The sequence below is a fragment of the Acomys russatus genome, chromosome 6, assembly GCF_903995435.1.
Source record: "Acomys russatus chromosome 6, mAcoRus1.1, whole genome shotgun sequence".
Classification (NCBI taxonomy): domain Eukaryota; kingdom Metazoa; phylum Chordata; class Mammalia; order Rodentia; family Muridae; genus Acomys; species Acomys russatus.
This window is the reverse complement of record NC_067142.1, coordinates 82,396,376-82,412,864: the sequence shown is the minus strand read 5'-3', so window position 1 is coordinate 82,412,864 and position 16,489 is coordinate 82,396,376. Positions and strand designations below refer to the sequence as shown.

At 38.9% G+C, this 16,489-nt stretch overlaps 1 protein-coding gene across 1 annotated transcript in view; it reads right to left on the bottom strand.

Moving 5' to 3' along the window:
• Positions 1-16,489, bottom strand: part of Ush2a (usherin) — a 696,795-nt gene that overhangs the window by 598,529 nt on the left and 81,777 nt on the right. The window contains exon 8 of the mRNA XM_051148119.1: positions 15,778-15,871. Within this exon, the coding sequence (XP_051004076.1) occupies positions 15,778-15,871 (94 nt within the window). The remainder of the gene's footprint in view (positions 1-15,777; positions 15,872-16,489) is intronic.

Below are 16,489 nucleotides of genomic sequence, written 5' to 3'. Positions count from 1 at the left end.
GCTAAATGACACCTGGGTCAGGGAAGAAATTAAGAAAGAAATCAAGGAGTTTCTGAAATTCAATGAAAATGAAGAAACAACATACCCAAATTTGTGGGATACATTGAAAGCAGTGCTAAGAGGAAAATTCATAGCACTAAGTGCCTTTAAAAGGAAATTGGAAACATCGCACATAAGCATCTTAACAACACAACTGGAAGCCCTAGAAAAAAAAGAAGCAGAAACACCCAAGAGGAGTAGACGCCTGGAAATAATCAAACTCAGGGCTGAAATTAACAAATTAGAAACTAAGAAAACAGTCCAAAGAATCAACAAAACCAAAAGCTGGTTCTTTGAGAAAATCAACAAGATAGACAGACCATTAGCCAAACTAACTAAAAGGCAGAGAGACAGTATTGAAATCAACAAAATCAGAAATGAAAAGGGAGACATAACAACAGACACTGAAGAAATTCAAAGAATCATAAGATCCTACTTTGAAGGCATATACGCCACAAAATTTGAAAATCTAAGGGAAATGGACGATTTTCTTGATTAATTTCACTTGCCAACGTTGAATGAAGAACAGATAAACAAGCTAAATAGTCCCATTTCCCCTACAGAAATAGAAGCAATCATCGATGGTCTCCCAACCAAAAAAAGCCCAGGGCCAGATGGTTTCAGTTCAGAATTCTACCAGACCTTCAAGGGCGAGCTAATACCCATACTCTTCAAGCTACTCCAAAAGATAGAAATGGATGGAAAATTACCAAATTCATTCTATGAGGCCATAGTCTCATTGATACCTAAACCTCACAAAGACTCAACAAAGAAAAAGAATTTCAGACCAATTTCTCTTATGAACATAGATGCAAAAATACTAAATAAAATACTTGCAAAACGAATACAGGAACACATCAAAGATATGATTCATCATGACCAAGTAGGCTTCATTCTAGGCATGCAGGGATGGTTTAATATACGGAAATCCATCAATGTAATCCACCATATAAACAAACTGAAAATAAAAAACCACATGATCATCTCCTTGGATGCAGAGAAAGCATTTGATAAAATTCAACACCCATTCATGTTTAAAGTTTTAGAGAGATCAGGGATACAAGGCACTTTCCTCAACATAATAAAGGCTATATACAGCAAGCCAATAGCCAAAATCAAAGTAAATGGTGAGATACTCAAGGAAATTCCTCTAAAATCGGGAACAAGGCAAGGCTGCCCACTCTCTCCATATCTCCTCAATATAGTACTCGAAGTTCTAGCCAGAGCAATAAGACAACAAAAGGAGATCAAGGGTATCCAAATGGGAAAGGAGGAAGTCAAATTATCCCTATTTGCAGATGATATGATAGTGTACATAAGTGACCCTCAAAATTCCACCAGAGAACTCCTAAAGCTGATAAACACCTTCAGCAAATTGGCTGGATACAAAATTAACTCAAAAAAGTCTGTAGCCTTCCTATACACAAATGACAAGCTTGCAGAGGAAGAAATTAGAAAAACCACACCCTTCACATTAGCCACAAGCAATATAAAATATCTAGGAGTTACCCTAACTAAGCATGTGAAGGACTTGTATGAAAAAAATTTCAAAACTCTGAAGAAAGAGATTGAAGATGACCTGAGAAGATGGAATGATCTTCCTTGCTCATGGATTGGGAGAATTAACATAGTAAAAATGGCCATCCTACCAAAAGCAATCTACAGATTCAATGCAATCCCTATCAAAATACCTACACAATTTTTTAAAGACATTGAAAGTTCAATTCTGAACTTCATATGGAAAAACAAAAAACCCAGAATAGCTAAAACAATCTTGTACAATAAAAGGTGCTCCGGAGGAATCTCCATACCTGATCTCAAACTGTACTATAAAGCAATAGCAATTAAAACAGCATGGTACTGGCACAGCAACAGGCTGGTTGATCAGTGGAATCAAATCGAAGACCCAGATATGAATCCACCCACATATGGTCACTTGATTTTTGACAAAGAAGCCAAATCCATTCAATGGAAAAAGGATAGCATCTTCAACAAATGGTGCTGGTCTAACTGGAGGTCTATGTGTAAAAAAATGAAACTGGACCCATATTTGTCACCTTGCACAAAACTCAAATCCAAGTGGATTAAAGACCTCAACATAAAACCAGAGACACTAAGCCACTTAGAGGAAAAAGTGGGAAAGAGCCTGGAACATATTGGCACAGGAGACAACTTCCTGAACAGAACACCAACGGCCCAGGCCTTAATGTCAACCATTAATAAATGGGACCTCATGAGGCTGAGAAGCTTCTGTAAGGCAGGAGACACTGTCAAGAGAACAAAGCGACAGCCTACAGACTGGGAAAAAATCTTCACCAACCCTACATCTGATAAAGGTCTAATATCCAAAATATATAAAGAACTCAAGAAATTAAACACCACCAAACCGAATAATCCAATTGAGAAATGGGGCTTGGAACTAAACAGAGAATTCTCAACAGAGGAGTATCAAATGGCTGAGAAACACTTAAAGAAATGCTCAACCTCCTTAGTCATCAGGGAAATGCAAATCAAAACAACTCTGAGATTCCATCTTACACCTATCAGAATGGCTAAGATCAAAAACTCAAGCGACACCACATGCTGGCGAGGATGTGGGGAGAGAGGAACACTCCTTCATTGCTGGTGGGAATGCAAACTAGTGCAGCCACTTTGGAAATCTATCTGGTGCTATCTCAGAAAAATGGGAATAGGGCTTCCTCAAGACCCAGCTATTCCACTCCTTGGAATATACCCAGAAGATGCTCCAGCACACAACAAGAAAATTTGCTCAACCATGTTCATAGCAGCCTTATTCATAATAGCCAGAACATGGAAACAGCCTAAGTGTCCCTCAGTAGAAGAGTGGATAAAGAAACTGTGGTACATATACACTATGGAATACTACTCAGCTATTAAAAACAAGGAATTCCCGAAATTTGTGGATAAATGGATTGAGCTAGAAATGATCATAATGAGTGAGTTAACCCAGAAGCAGAAAGAATCAAACGGTATATACTCACTTATATCTGCATACTAGCCCAAGGGACATGTCCCACGAAAGCCTTCACTTACCAGGAAACTGGGACAGTGGGGAGGGCATCCTATTGGGACTCTAAATGAGAGACGCATGGGAGAATAGCAAAATAAAAGGATGCAGAGGGTCCTAGAAATCTACAAGTTGAACAATATGATAGGCAGATTTGGGCCCAGGGGTCCCACTCAAACTAAGGCACCAGCCAAGGACAATACAGGAGGTAAACTTTAAACCCCTTCCCAGATCTAGCCAATGGTCAGAATATTCTCCACAGTTGAGTGGAGAGTGTGATATGACTTTCTCACGTACTCTGGTGCCTCACATTTGACCATGTCCCCTGGAGGGGGAGACCTGGTGGCACTCAGAGGAAGGACAGCTGGTAGCCAAGAAGAGACTTGATACCCTATGAGAATATACAGGGGGAGGTAATCCCCCTCAAGAACAGTCATAGGGGAGGGGAATAATGGGAAAATGGGGGGGGGGGGGAGGAATGGGAGGATACAAGGGATGGGATAAACATTGAGATGTAACAAGAATAAATTAATAAAAAAACAAAAAGGAAAACTGGCAACAAACATATATTTTTTTCTGATGTGAAAATGGGAGGCATTATTTAAAATATTGAATAAAATTTTTGCTATTTAGTCATTAAATTCTTCAACAACAACAACAGGCTAACAACAAAAAAAAGACACAATTACATGTATATGTACAAGAAATGTATAGTACATTTTCACTATTTTCATGTAATACCTAAGAAAATTAAAATGTTCCTTTTAAAATGGCGTGCACATGAAAAGCAGAGGGTGATACAGTTTTTTGTTTGTTGGGTTTTTTTTTTGTTTTTTTTTTTGTTTGTTTGTTTTGTTTTTTTTTTTTTTTTTGCTTTGTTGTCTTTAGGACATGTATGATGAGATTCCTAATCAAGTCCGAGTAAACATGATATGATTTTTTTTCCTTTCTATTCTTTGAAGGTTTCATACATACATACATGAATGTGCTGTAGGTTGGTCATATCCACCTCCTACTGCCTCTCCCCAACTCCCATCCTCCATGCACCTCCCTTGTGGCCTCATGCCTTTACGTTGTGTTTCCTTTCACAAACTCATATACAATATAAAAGCTAGGATGGTGGGGAGGGGGGCTATGAAAGGCTGGCTTTGGACAAGACATGGCTGTGGCACACATACACTTACCATAGCTATGGCTCCCTGTCCAAGACCTGCACAGAATCAGGACAGTTAAAAGTTCCAGCACGACTGGGGCGAGGTTCCTGATGTTCTGCACATGGCTGAGAAGCTAAAGTGCTTGAGGGCTGTAGGTGAAGACAGACTCCCTTTCTGTGGTTGGTGGAGGAACATTGGTAGGTTTTCATTCTGATGTGTATAAGGACAAATGTTAACTGGACTTGGTGGGTTATGAGGAATGATTGTTAAGGATGTACATTTTTTCAAAGCAATGTTAGAGAAATAGAGATTTTGAGAAACGACTATCTAAATTTTCATTTTCAAGTCTGTTTTAAAGCATACCCGACTGAAAGACTTGCTGATGTCTATTTTCATCTCCTATTTTATGAACAATATTATTAACATTTTATGTTCTGTATTAAGATAAAAGAGAGGTGTGAGATGACTTTGCTTTTTTTGATTTTAGAGTTATAAAAAAGTTTATTTATGGTTGTCTCCATATGCATACTTCCTTATTCTACTGAGCTAAGCAAGGATAATTATGGCAAGGTTTGGGGAAAAGTAATTAATAGGGATGGTGAGTGGGCTTTTCAATTTCTTTATTTTTTTAGCAAGGAGTTTTAAAATATTTGTTTTAAATATGAAAATAAATAATTACAAAGCATAGTATTGTCTCTTGAAACAGATGGTTTCTGCAGCTCCGGTGGTCATCTGTGACTTTTAGTTGTGTTTCAGCCTAGTCTATACCAGCCTGGGTCTTCTCAGGATGTCTCTGGACACTCAATTGCAAAATTATAGGATGACTCCTTCACAGTCAAGAACTCAAGGGCTCATCAGTTCAGGATTTTTGCCTAGTTTTCTCTCGAGTTATGGCTTTTTTTTTTTAAGTGTTCTGGGAAATTCATTTACTAGACTTCTCTTCTGTAAGTATATTCTCCCTGACTGGGACTTGTCCTCATTCTCTTTTGCAGATGAGGTTTAGTTTATTGCATATTCTTCCTTCAGTCGTGTTTGTTTTTATATTTATCTAAAGAGACATTATCATACTTAAAGCCATACAGGTTTTCTTCTGGGTAACCTGAGTTTAATTTTGCATTTAACATTGAAGGATATGATTCACTTGAATATTTATATAGTATAAAAACTGTGTTATATTTATTTATTTAGTTTTTAGAATGGGACATGCATTTACTCTCATGCAATTTGTTGGCAATATTTCCTGTCATCTACTCTATATCCTTTGCTTGTATTGTCAAAGCTAAATGGGCAGGGCTGCAGGTCTACCTTTGTGGGCTGAGTTCTTTTCCATTGATCTGTGTCTGTATTTTGCAACTGACACCATGTTGTCTCATGCAGCTTTGTAATAATGACTAATCATTATAGCCCAAACTTCCTTCTTCTTCAACACCGTGTTGATTATGTTTCATCATTGGAAACTTTACAATCAACCTGTGACGTTTTTTGGTATTCTAAGTGAAGCTTCATTGAATCTACAGAGCAAAACTGAGATGCTCATGGTATTGAGTCTATCTACAAATCAGAAACATCTCTTACCCAGTTGTTGATATCTGTCATCAGAATTGAGGAGTTCTCATCACATAGATTTTGAGCCTGTTTTGTCAGATTTATATATAAATACTTTCACTATATGCTAATACACAGTATTCTGTTTCTAATTCAAATAATAGACCTAGATCGTCTCATCCTTGTGCCTATAATCCATGCTTTGACTCAATAATTCTGAGCTGTTTTGCACACTGTTATAGACTGCCTGGCCTGTATACAGTTGTGTTATACAAGAAACAGCCTCGGTTTTTTCTTTCAAAATCTGTGCATCTTTTTAAAAGTGCTTTATCCTGAGCTTATGTTTATGCGTGTTATACCTGTATTGTATATTTGTACTCTTTGCTTTCAGTGCCTGTGGAGGCCAGAAAAAGGTGCTGGAAGCCTTGGAGCTGGAGTCACAGCTGATTGTAAGTTGTCATGTGGGAGCTAGGAACTGAACCCCGGTCCTCTGTAAGAGCAGCAAATGCACTTAGCTGCCCAGTCAGCTCTCCAATCCCTTGTCTTTCTTATTTAATAGCGATGCTGTTGTTGTTGCTGCTGTTAAATGTGGAATGCTTCCCAAAGTTGTGTCAACCCTGCAGAAGGGCCATGCTCATCTCTGTATCATCACACTTTTAGAACTTCTTAATCGAGACTAGTAAGTGGAGCTATGCACATACTGTGCCTTTGATCTCTCTCGTGGTGTGTCAGCTATACGTACTACCAACTTTTTAGGAGGTGCAGGGTTTGTCATATGTTTTCCCCTCCATTGTTCATACATGTGATGGCATAGGAGGTGTTTTGCTGCCACGACTTAAGTAGAAATTCGGCTAGAACTACAGAAGAGCTTCAGTGAGAGAGTCCTATCTTTATCATGACAGTAGATCCATTTTCAGAGAAATGGGGTGTTGCAAAGCACCTGGTCCCGTATGTTGAATACCCTCTCTTCAACAGGCAACTACTTCATGTCAAGAGTTGAAATTGCCTGAGGCCCTGATGTAAGTTCAAAGTTATCAGTGCTGTGCTCTTAGAGGTCCAGAACCCTGAGCCAAGTTAACCTGTTGACTCTATGTATTACCCAGGTTCAGTTTTTTGTTACAGCCGAAAATAATCTATAACATTGCATGAGACATCATTAGTCTGCCATTTTAACTGATAATTGAGTCTTGTGGTGTCAAGATAAATTCGCAGGCTTTTTAATGTCATGAAATTGCCTTTATCAATTCCTGAATGGCTTATGTCCTATTGAGAAAGTGTCTGTCTGTGCTCATATCTTGAGATAATTTTCCTATTCTTCTACTAGTTTTGAAGTTTGTATCTTATATTAAAGTCAACAAGCCAGACATACCAGTCCTGGGGGTTCATTCAAATGACTTAAAATGAGCCTATCACAGAGGCAATTGCATATTAGTGTTTATTGTAGCACTACATACAACTGGGTTATGGGGTCAGTGTGGATGCCCAGCAACAGTGGGATACATAAGGGAAACACGGTGTACGTTTATATGTACAATAAAATTTACAGCCATGAAGAAGTATGAAGTCACACTGTTGGTGGGAAAATGGATATAACTGGACATAATCATCTAAGTGAATTAAATCTGTTTCAGAGAGATAAGTATCATATTTTATGTTGTGTGTGGGTCCTTGACTTATAGGACACACACACACACACACACACACACACACACACTTTAAGCAATCTAGGGGAGCAAATTGACAAATACACTAATGGAAAGCTATGCTGATTTTGTTTCTTTTTGTCACCTTGACAGCTAGGCTCATCTGGGAAGAGAGAACCTCAACTGAGAAAACGTGCCTGTAAGAATGGCCTATAGGCAAATCTGTGGGGTATTTTCTTGATTAGTGTTTGATGTGGGAGGGCCCAGCTCACTGTCGATGGCACCACCCACCTGGACAGGTGGTCCTTGGTTGTATAAAATAAGCAAGCTTCAGAAGCCACTGAGAGTTTTGGGTAATTATTCAGGTAGTAAACTACCTCTTTCATCTTCTCATTTGGAAAGCTACTAACCTGCACTCCCTCTATACTCAGATACTCAATTTTATTCGTTCTCAGGTCTCTGATGGAGTTGAAGACCAGATAGTTTAGTTTTACAATTAACCTTAGTTGTTTAGGGGTTAAGATGTTTTTAGGTCTAGATAGATGTTTTAAGTTGATAATGATGAGATATGATATTGATTTACATTCAGAATGTTAGACGCATGAAGATAGGAAAGATGTTTTGTTCAAGGCTGCCAAATAGAAATAGCAAAAACACTAAGAATGTAACATTTATATAATTCCTGATTCTGCTATGGTTCTTCTTGCTGTAGGTAGTTTATTGTATATATGTGTAATAATATAAATGAATATGTAAAAAATATAAAAAATTAATAGAAAAAAGAAGGCACAGAGAACAAGTGTATAAGCAACATTCATCCATAGTCTCTGCTTCAGTTCCTGCCTTGGATTTTAGTCCTGAATTTATTCAATGATGGACCATTACAAGGGATGTGTGACCCAAATAAACCCTTCACTGCTCCAAGTTGCTTTTTGTTATGATGTGTATTACTGCAATAAAAAGCAGAAGTGGGGAAAGCAGGAGAGGGTACTGGGGTGTGGGGGTACATGCTCACCACATACTTGCATAAAAATGTCTACTATGTGACCATGTGTAATACACTTTTTTAAATCGAAAAGCTCTATTTATATATTTGAGGTCATTTTTTCATGTTTCAGATGTGTTAGAGTTTCCAGGGTTTGAATCGATCATCCTGAGTGAGGTAACCCAGACCCAGAAAGACACACGTGGTATGTATATACTCACTTATAAGTGGGTATTATCCCAACATAGATGCCCTCTGAGAGACTCCACCCAGGGGAGATCAGAACAGATGCTGGGACTCTCTGCTGGACTCTGGGTGGAGCACTGAAAGTGGTAAAGAAGAATGGGCGGATGGAAGGACCCAGAGGGTTAAGGAGCCCCACAAGGAGACCATCAAGGCCAGCGGATCTGGTCACAGGGTGGCCTGCACAACCAAGGACAATGTATTCACTGAACCTAGATGCCCTGTTCAGATCTAGCCAATAGACAGCTCATTCTTCCTGGCTGTGGGGAGAGTGGGGACTGCCTCCGACATGATCTCTGGTGCCCCTGATATGATCACTTTCCTTGGGAAGGGGAAGCAAGCTATCCAGATGAGACCTGCTAGGCTGTGGTCGTATGGTGGGAGAGTAGGTCCCCTTCTGTCAGAGGTCTAGAGCAGGGGAATAGGGCAGAAGAGTGAGAGAGGGTGGGAAGACAGAAGCCAGGGGATAACATCTGGATGTAATCTGTAGAAATTATAATAAATTAAAATAAACAAAACAAAATCTTAAAGATGCATCTCTTTCTTCTCAAAAACAAACAGACAAAACCCATCTATCTCTATTAGTGGTAATCTCGACACAAATTTCTTTGGCCACTATTTATTCTTCCTGATTTTAAATGGAGTCTGTTTACAGTTGCAAATATAGGTTTGTTGTTTGTTTTCAGGCTACACCTGCAAGCACTGTTTCAGACCCTGGGTTCATCGCTGAACATAATTTCACCTGAGTTCTCTGAACCCAGCTCTTGCCGTGGGCCTCCTTCTCTCTGGCACCTGTAGAACCTGTTCTTTGTTTTGGGCAGCTTTAAGAATTTGTATGTTGGATCTCTGTGTGTATTTTCTTAGTCTATGTCTGTTCAAAACAAGTCACGATATCCTCAACTTCCAAAATTCTTCACTTCTACTCCCTCAAGTGTTATGTTTATGAATCTAATTTTTATTATATCTGTGTCTTCCACAAAATTATTTGTCCACAGCCTCACAACCTTTTTCCATTTAACTATATTTTATGTATATACCGAGTGCGGGAAAATAACTAGGAGTTCATAAAGGTAGCACTATTTTGTCAGAGAGAAAATTAGATTTCTCAAGGTGGGATTCATTAAATGTATTTAAAAAATAAAGTGTCCAAATGCTAGTTAAAATGGATCAACTCTCTGGTGTTACAAAAAGTTACTGTAAAATGGAATATATTTAGAGTAAAATCTCACAGTGCGTGGAGAGGCAGAAGCAGTGTCGTGCGTATGATGAATTGCATCCGTGAGGAACAGGTTAGTCATGGTGAGTCATACTTTTGGACTTCAGTGCTCTAAAGGAATTCATCCCATAAAATAACAGGAAATAGCCATGCAGCATAGTGAGCACCGTGAAGTGTGATGCTGGCATCCTTTGGCTTATTGAGTGGTAGGAAATCTTATTAAATAAAAGGTTGCGTGCTGGCTCTGCTGTTTTTAATACTGACGAAAATGCACACTGATAGTTTGATGGTAGTTAATTCATAAGATCCAGGATTAATGTTATAAAAGGGTCACAAATTAGAGCCAAAAAAATAAGAGACTCATTCATGGTCACTGATGAATCGCTCGGTGAGGACTTGGCTCCCCTCACAGGTGATGATGTCACACAACAATGAAGGATTAGCAGAATGAGAGTGCTGGCTGACGTCCTGGCCGTCACGTCACTCTTGGCCAGGACTGCAGACAGAAAATGAGAAAATGTATTCTGACTCAAGGTTCACCTAGTAACACCTTTCCTAACGGTAGATTTAGGCAACACTCGAGCCCGTAAAACATGTACGTACTAGTACGACCGGGTAATATGGCAAAGGGTTATAGCTCCAGCTGAACAGAGGCAGAGTCAGGAGAGTCAGGAGTTCAAAGACTGCCTCGGCTTATAACAAGCATGAGTTTACATGAGAACCTGTCTCCAATGCACACTAATAAATAAAAAGGCAGAGGATAAGAAGGCACAAGAGCTGGAAGGTAGATTATGCTAGGCAACCACATTAGCAAATATGCAAATATTCAATCCCAGGTGTGCAAGTCTTCCAGGTTCCTTTGTGTTTTATGATGTCTGCCTACACTCTTCGACGACGGATCTGATCAAGCTGGTGGCCTAATCATGGGATTTGGTAAAGATATTGCCACAAGTACTTAAAAATTACTCTGCAGGGGGAGTCGGTAGAATGAGATTTAAAAGCCCACGTGACAGAAGGACGGATATTGACAGCAGCTGAAGCTAAAGGGACCCAGAGGTTAGAGGTGGAACATGGGTGTCAAAGAATGCCAAGAGACCATCTGAGCAGAGGGCCGTGTCCTGTATTCTGACAGAACGGTGACTATACAGCTGCCCTAACTCTTCTAGCTCTGGATGTTTAAACGCGTGTGTTTCATGGTGCGCAAATCGTACATTCTAAAAGAAATTAAGCGACAGCAGTTTTGGAAGATGTTGCTATGGATGCAAGTGAGCATAGGTGTACCAAATCTTTGTATTACTTACCAGTAATTATATGTTCATCTGAAGTTAATTCAAAAGGAAAGGTTTTTTTTTTAAACACCCCACAATACATGCACCAGCAATAGTGAGTGTTAACAAAATAAAAGACATTATTGGAAAACTTGCTTCTCCTTGCCAGGTACCTGATGATTAATGTAAGTTCAATGCTATGCAATCCTGACTCCTACTTTGAAATACTTAATTCTACGTGAAAGCTAATGGTTAGTATCTAATATTTTGATTTTTTTTTTTTTTCCTTAGATCAATCTCCAAACAAGCTGAGCACATTAATCATATACAACTTTGGTCTTCCTTGGAAAAGCACATCACAAGCCCTCTACAAGTGTTCTCTATTGATAAAATACGCCATTATTTCTATTGTATATATCATATATTAAAGTAAGGAACTTAAATTGCCAATATAATATCAAAAACGTGTAAGGGGTTCCTCAGAAATATTAAGGGAGCCTCTCCAAAGCCATGTTCTACCAGTTACAAAGTATAATGGAATAACAGAGAAAAAAATAAGTGCAGATTTAATTCATTTGAGGGCAAGCCCAGTCTTTAGCATTAAGTTGAGTGGATTTTCATTCTTAATTTCTGTTTTTGTTTTTGTTTTTTTTAAGCATACCAGTTAGCATTCGCAGCCATAGACCTCCAGTTCACTGTACTCTGAATAATAAACCTTGTAGTCTGTCAGTCTATCAACCAGTTCATTTTCCATAGGTCTCCAAAGCATAAGATGGTTCACTTCCTTGAAGTCACCCAGACACAAGCTATAAGCAGTAGAGAACATGGTCATAAAACAGGACCAAGGAATTTCCTTAAATGGGGTAACTGCTACCCTCACTCAACTGGTTATTACAGAAGACAAATACAGTAGCAACTATCTTGTGATTAAGTCAAATACAATTAATGAAAGTTTTATCTGAAAAGAATTTCAAAACTGTATAAACACTGTTCCCATTCTTGGACCACAATTTGTCTCTACAAACAAGAGAAGAAAAGTGTGGGCGGAGGCCCTGCAAGGCAGGCTCCCAAAATTCTGCAGCTCCCCTCTCTCACCAGCTCATCTCCTTTCACTTCTGCTAAACACACTTTCTCACAGAAAAGAAAAATGCTACGAACTGGCCCTCAAGGATTACATTTTCACTTATTCACAAAATGGTAATAATTTGCAAAAGTCCCTTGTACTGAGCTAACCCTTAATGTTTAGCCTAACACTATGAACTGGAGATATTCCTCCGGGGCCTTTGCCAGGCCTTTACAAAGAGCATGGTGTCTCGCGGGAGATGAAAGGCTTAAATCAAAAGATTTTTTACAAAGTAGAACATGAAATGTTTATGGTTGGATGATTTGAAAACAACTTACTAGTTTATTGATATTTCCCCTTCAGCTGCTTTTGGCAAACTTTTCAAAGCAAATTATTTAAGCAGCATTTTTAAATTTATATCTCAACTCAAAATTATGAAAATAGGACAAAGAGAAAACTTACAGAGGTCTACTTTTTCATGTTTTCCAAAGATGCTGTCTAACAAGAAGCGTTAAAATATAATGTCATCCTAAATTATAGCTAACTGAGTCACCAGGTTAGAACCAAGCAGGCCCCACCTGGGTCCATGTCCGTCAATCACTACTTGACTCCAAAGCTATCATGTGAGCAATTAGAAGGAATAAAATGAAACAGGACATAAGAGAAGGAGATGGAATAGAAGGGGACTGAGACAGACTTCATCATCTAACTCCAGGCAGGGGAAGTACACAACGTCACACTATTAGGAAGTCTCCACAACACAAGAAAGAACATGCGAGCATTGGGCTCAGCTTGTGGGTACCAGCTAGGTTCAGTCCAATGCACCCTGTTAAATTCATCCAAAGAAATTTAAAAATGTGTGTGTGTGTGTGTGTGTGTGTGTGTGTGTGTGTTATGTGCATGTGCACATGTGTTGATGACTTAATAAAGAGTAAGTTGATCAATCTAATTTAGTTAATTTTGGAAACAATATTGTAAGCCATATATATAAACTTATTAAAAATTAATCTTCTTAGCAGGGTGCAATGGCTCACACCTATAATCCCAGCACTCATGGAGACAGAGCAGGCAGATTTCTATGAATTCAAGGCCAACCTGGTCTAAAAAGTGAGTCCACAACAGCCAAGGCTGTATAGACAATCCCTGTCTCATAAAACAAAACAAAACAAAACAAAAAACACACTTTTTTATTGACAAATTGGATCGTGTAGGAATATAATACCAAGCAATCAAGATACCAAAGCAAGAAGATCATGAGTTCAAATTCTATCTGGGCTACAGAGCAAGTTTCTAGCCAGTCAGAGCCCTCTATAAAGATCCTCTATAATTAGGACATGAACATTTTAGAGTGCATCATGGCCACTGAGGCTGCGCATATTCATGTTGCTGTTAACAGTGATTTAGATTGGACTAAGTCTCTCAGAGGACAGAAGGGTATCTTGCCAAAACCTTGAAAGATCTTCTTCTTCTTCTTCTTCTTCTTCTTCTTCTTCTTCTTCTTCTTCTTCTTCTTCTTCTTCTTCTTCTTCTTCTTTCTGCTTTCTTCTTATTTGTGTGTGTGTGTGTGTGTGTGTGTGTGTGTGTGTGTGTTGAGACAGGGTTTCTCTGTGTAGTTTTGGCTGTACTGGACTCACTTTGTAGACCAGGCTGGCCTCAAACTCACAGAAAGATGATTTATTTAAAAATAAGGTGTTCCCAAATACTGAGAACTATCCTGAATACAAATATAAACACACACACTGCCATAGACAAACAAGACAAAAATGGTGAAATGGTAACGACATTCAGTAGACACATGAAAAGTGACCTAAATCTTGGTTTTAACCAAGCATGTGCACCTCATAATCAAATAGTCTTTTTAATCTGTCAAATCAACAAAATGTTTAAAGAATGCAATCTTGTATATATCCTTAAGAAAGCTGACAATTTGCATATGATTTTATACAGCAATTGGATATTTGCAAATATTACAGTTTTAAATGCTGTAAATTATACTACAACTCCGCTTGTATGATTTGCATTACATAAACTTGGTATTATAGATTAGCTTACCCTGGCTCTTCCATCAGTGTATCTCACAGACTCAGGCCTGAAGCGTGCCTTTCCCTGCTAGACCTAAATCAACGATGTGTAAACGTCCTCCAGGCCTATGTGATTCTGTCCATATTCACGCTCATTTCTGTCCCTATGCATTGTGCTTGCGGAAGACCAAAGACAGCCTTGGGTGTTGTTCCTCAGGCTCTGGACAGAGTTTCCAATTTCCAAGAGCATCTCTCTCTGGCCTGCAATGCATCTAATAAGCCAAGCCAACTGTCCAGTGAGCCGTAGGGCTCCACCAGTCTCTGCCTTCCTAGCATTGGGATTACAAGTGTACACTGCCGTGCCCAGCTTTTTACATGAATGTTGTAGGTAAAATTCAAATCCTCATGGTTTAAACCCATCTCCACTTTCAGGTGCTGGGATTACACGTGTTTACTATGCCCTCATGTTACAGGTACTTCCAAGCAAATATTTTTCAGAGAAGGAAATTTAAGCTTTAATTGTCTGGTGTCAGTCTATCAACACAATGTAGATTTTATTTTAGTTAACATACAATGTTGATAAACCAAGATAAAGACAGAAGGGAGAGGAAAAAACCTTAAGGTTTAATTTCAGATACAGTTTCTCTGATGTTAGTTTCAAACACACAACTTTCAACTTTGCCAATAGCTATATTTCTCTACAATAATATATTTTTAAAAAACTGATATTTTAATTTTTTATCCATTTAAGTATATTCTCAAGCTGGACCAAAATTAAGTTTCTATTCACTTATATTTACCCTTTCTTTTTTTCTCTTTAGATTTACCAAAATTTACCCTACTTACAAGAAATGCAGGGATAAAGATGGAGCAGAGATTGAAGGAATGGCCAACTAATGACTGCCCCAACATGAGATCCACAGCACAGGAGAGAGCCAACCCCTGACACTATTAATGGTAATTTGCTATGCTTGCAGACAGGAGAAGCCCCACCCACATCAGTAGACTGCAACAGAGGCTGAGACCCACAGCCAAATACTAGTCATAGCACAGGGGTTCTTAAGAGTAGGCGGAAGGATAGAAGGACCTGGAGGGCACAAGAACTCCACAAGAAGATCAACAGAGTCAACCAGCATAGGCCCATCTGGGCTTATGGAGACTGAAGCACCAACCAAAGAGCAAGCACAGACTAAACTTAGGGCCCTGAAACATATGTAACTGATGGACAGCTTGGTCTTCATGTGGGTCCTGTACCAAGTGGCGCGGGGGTCATCTCTAACATGAACTCTGTTGCCTGCTTGGCTGTCTTGTCTGGCCTCAGTGATAAGACAGGATGTGCAGAGCTGGTGGGGGAGGGGCACAGGAAAGGGGGAAGAAGATGGATCTAGGAGAAGAAGGAGGGGAGGGTCCATTCAGGAGGTAAATTGAATTTTTAAAAAGTAATAAAAAAAAAAAAAGGAAAAAATCCTGATATTTAAAGTATTTATCCATGTAAATACATTCTGAAGCTTAACCAAAATGAATATTTACCCTTCCCTTTTCCTTTTAGATTTAGGTAATAGAGTAACACACCTGAGGCCCTTCAGTGAAGCTGTGTGGAGAGCAGAGGCATCGATAAGGCCGTGTGGTCCTGTCACAGGTCTCAGCGTGTCCATGGCATTGGCATCTGTGAATGTGAGTGGCCCACATATCTCAGAAACAAGACAGTGCCAACGCATTCAGAAGCCTGTGCACACACACACCACACACACAAGAAAGGCAAGCCTGGCTTCTTAGATTGTGTTGGTCCAACCTTGATGATTTATAAAGGTAATTGTGAAGACACCATGGAAAGGGGAGTGACACGGTGGACAGTGACTCTCTCCAACCATGTGGAAGTTGTCACAGGAAGGCATTTGCTGAAATCATTCAAGCAATACCTATGAAGAAATTGTAAATTTCAAGTTTTTTCTTTGCCACACTAGACAGTAGGCTGTCTAGATTTGAAGCTGTGTTTTCATTTTGAGTCATGTACTTAACTGTGATAGTAAATTTATCAATAATTGAGGGCATAATACAGCTTTCTTCTGATGACAGGTGTCTGTGGAACATTAACTATGAATTCAAGAAGATCTATCAAGATTCAAGTACAAACTATCCTGCACTGTAAGTACATCTTTTCTTTTTTAATATAAAAAAAATTTAATATTATATTCTCAAACTATGGAAAATATGTTATGTTTACAGTGTCATACCTTTTTAAAAAACAATCTAAGGATTAAGCTTACTCAACCACTAAACTACA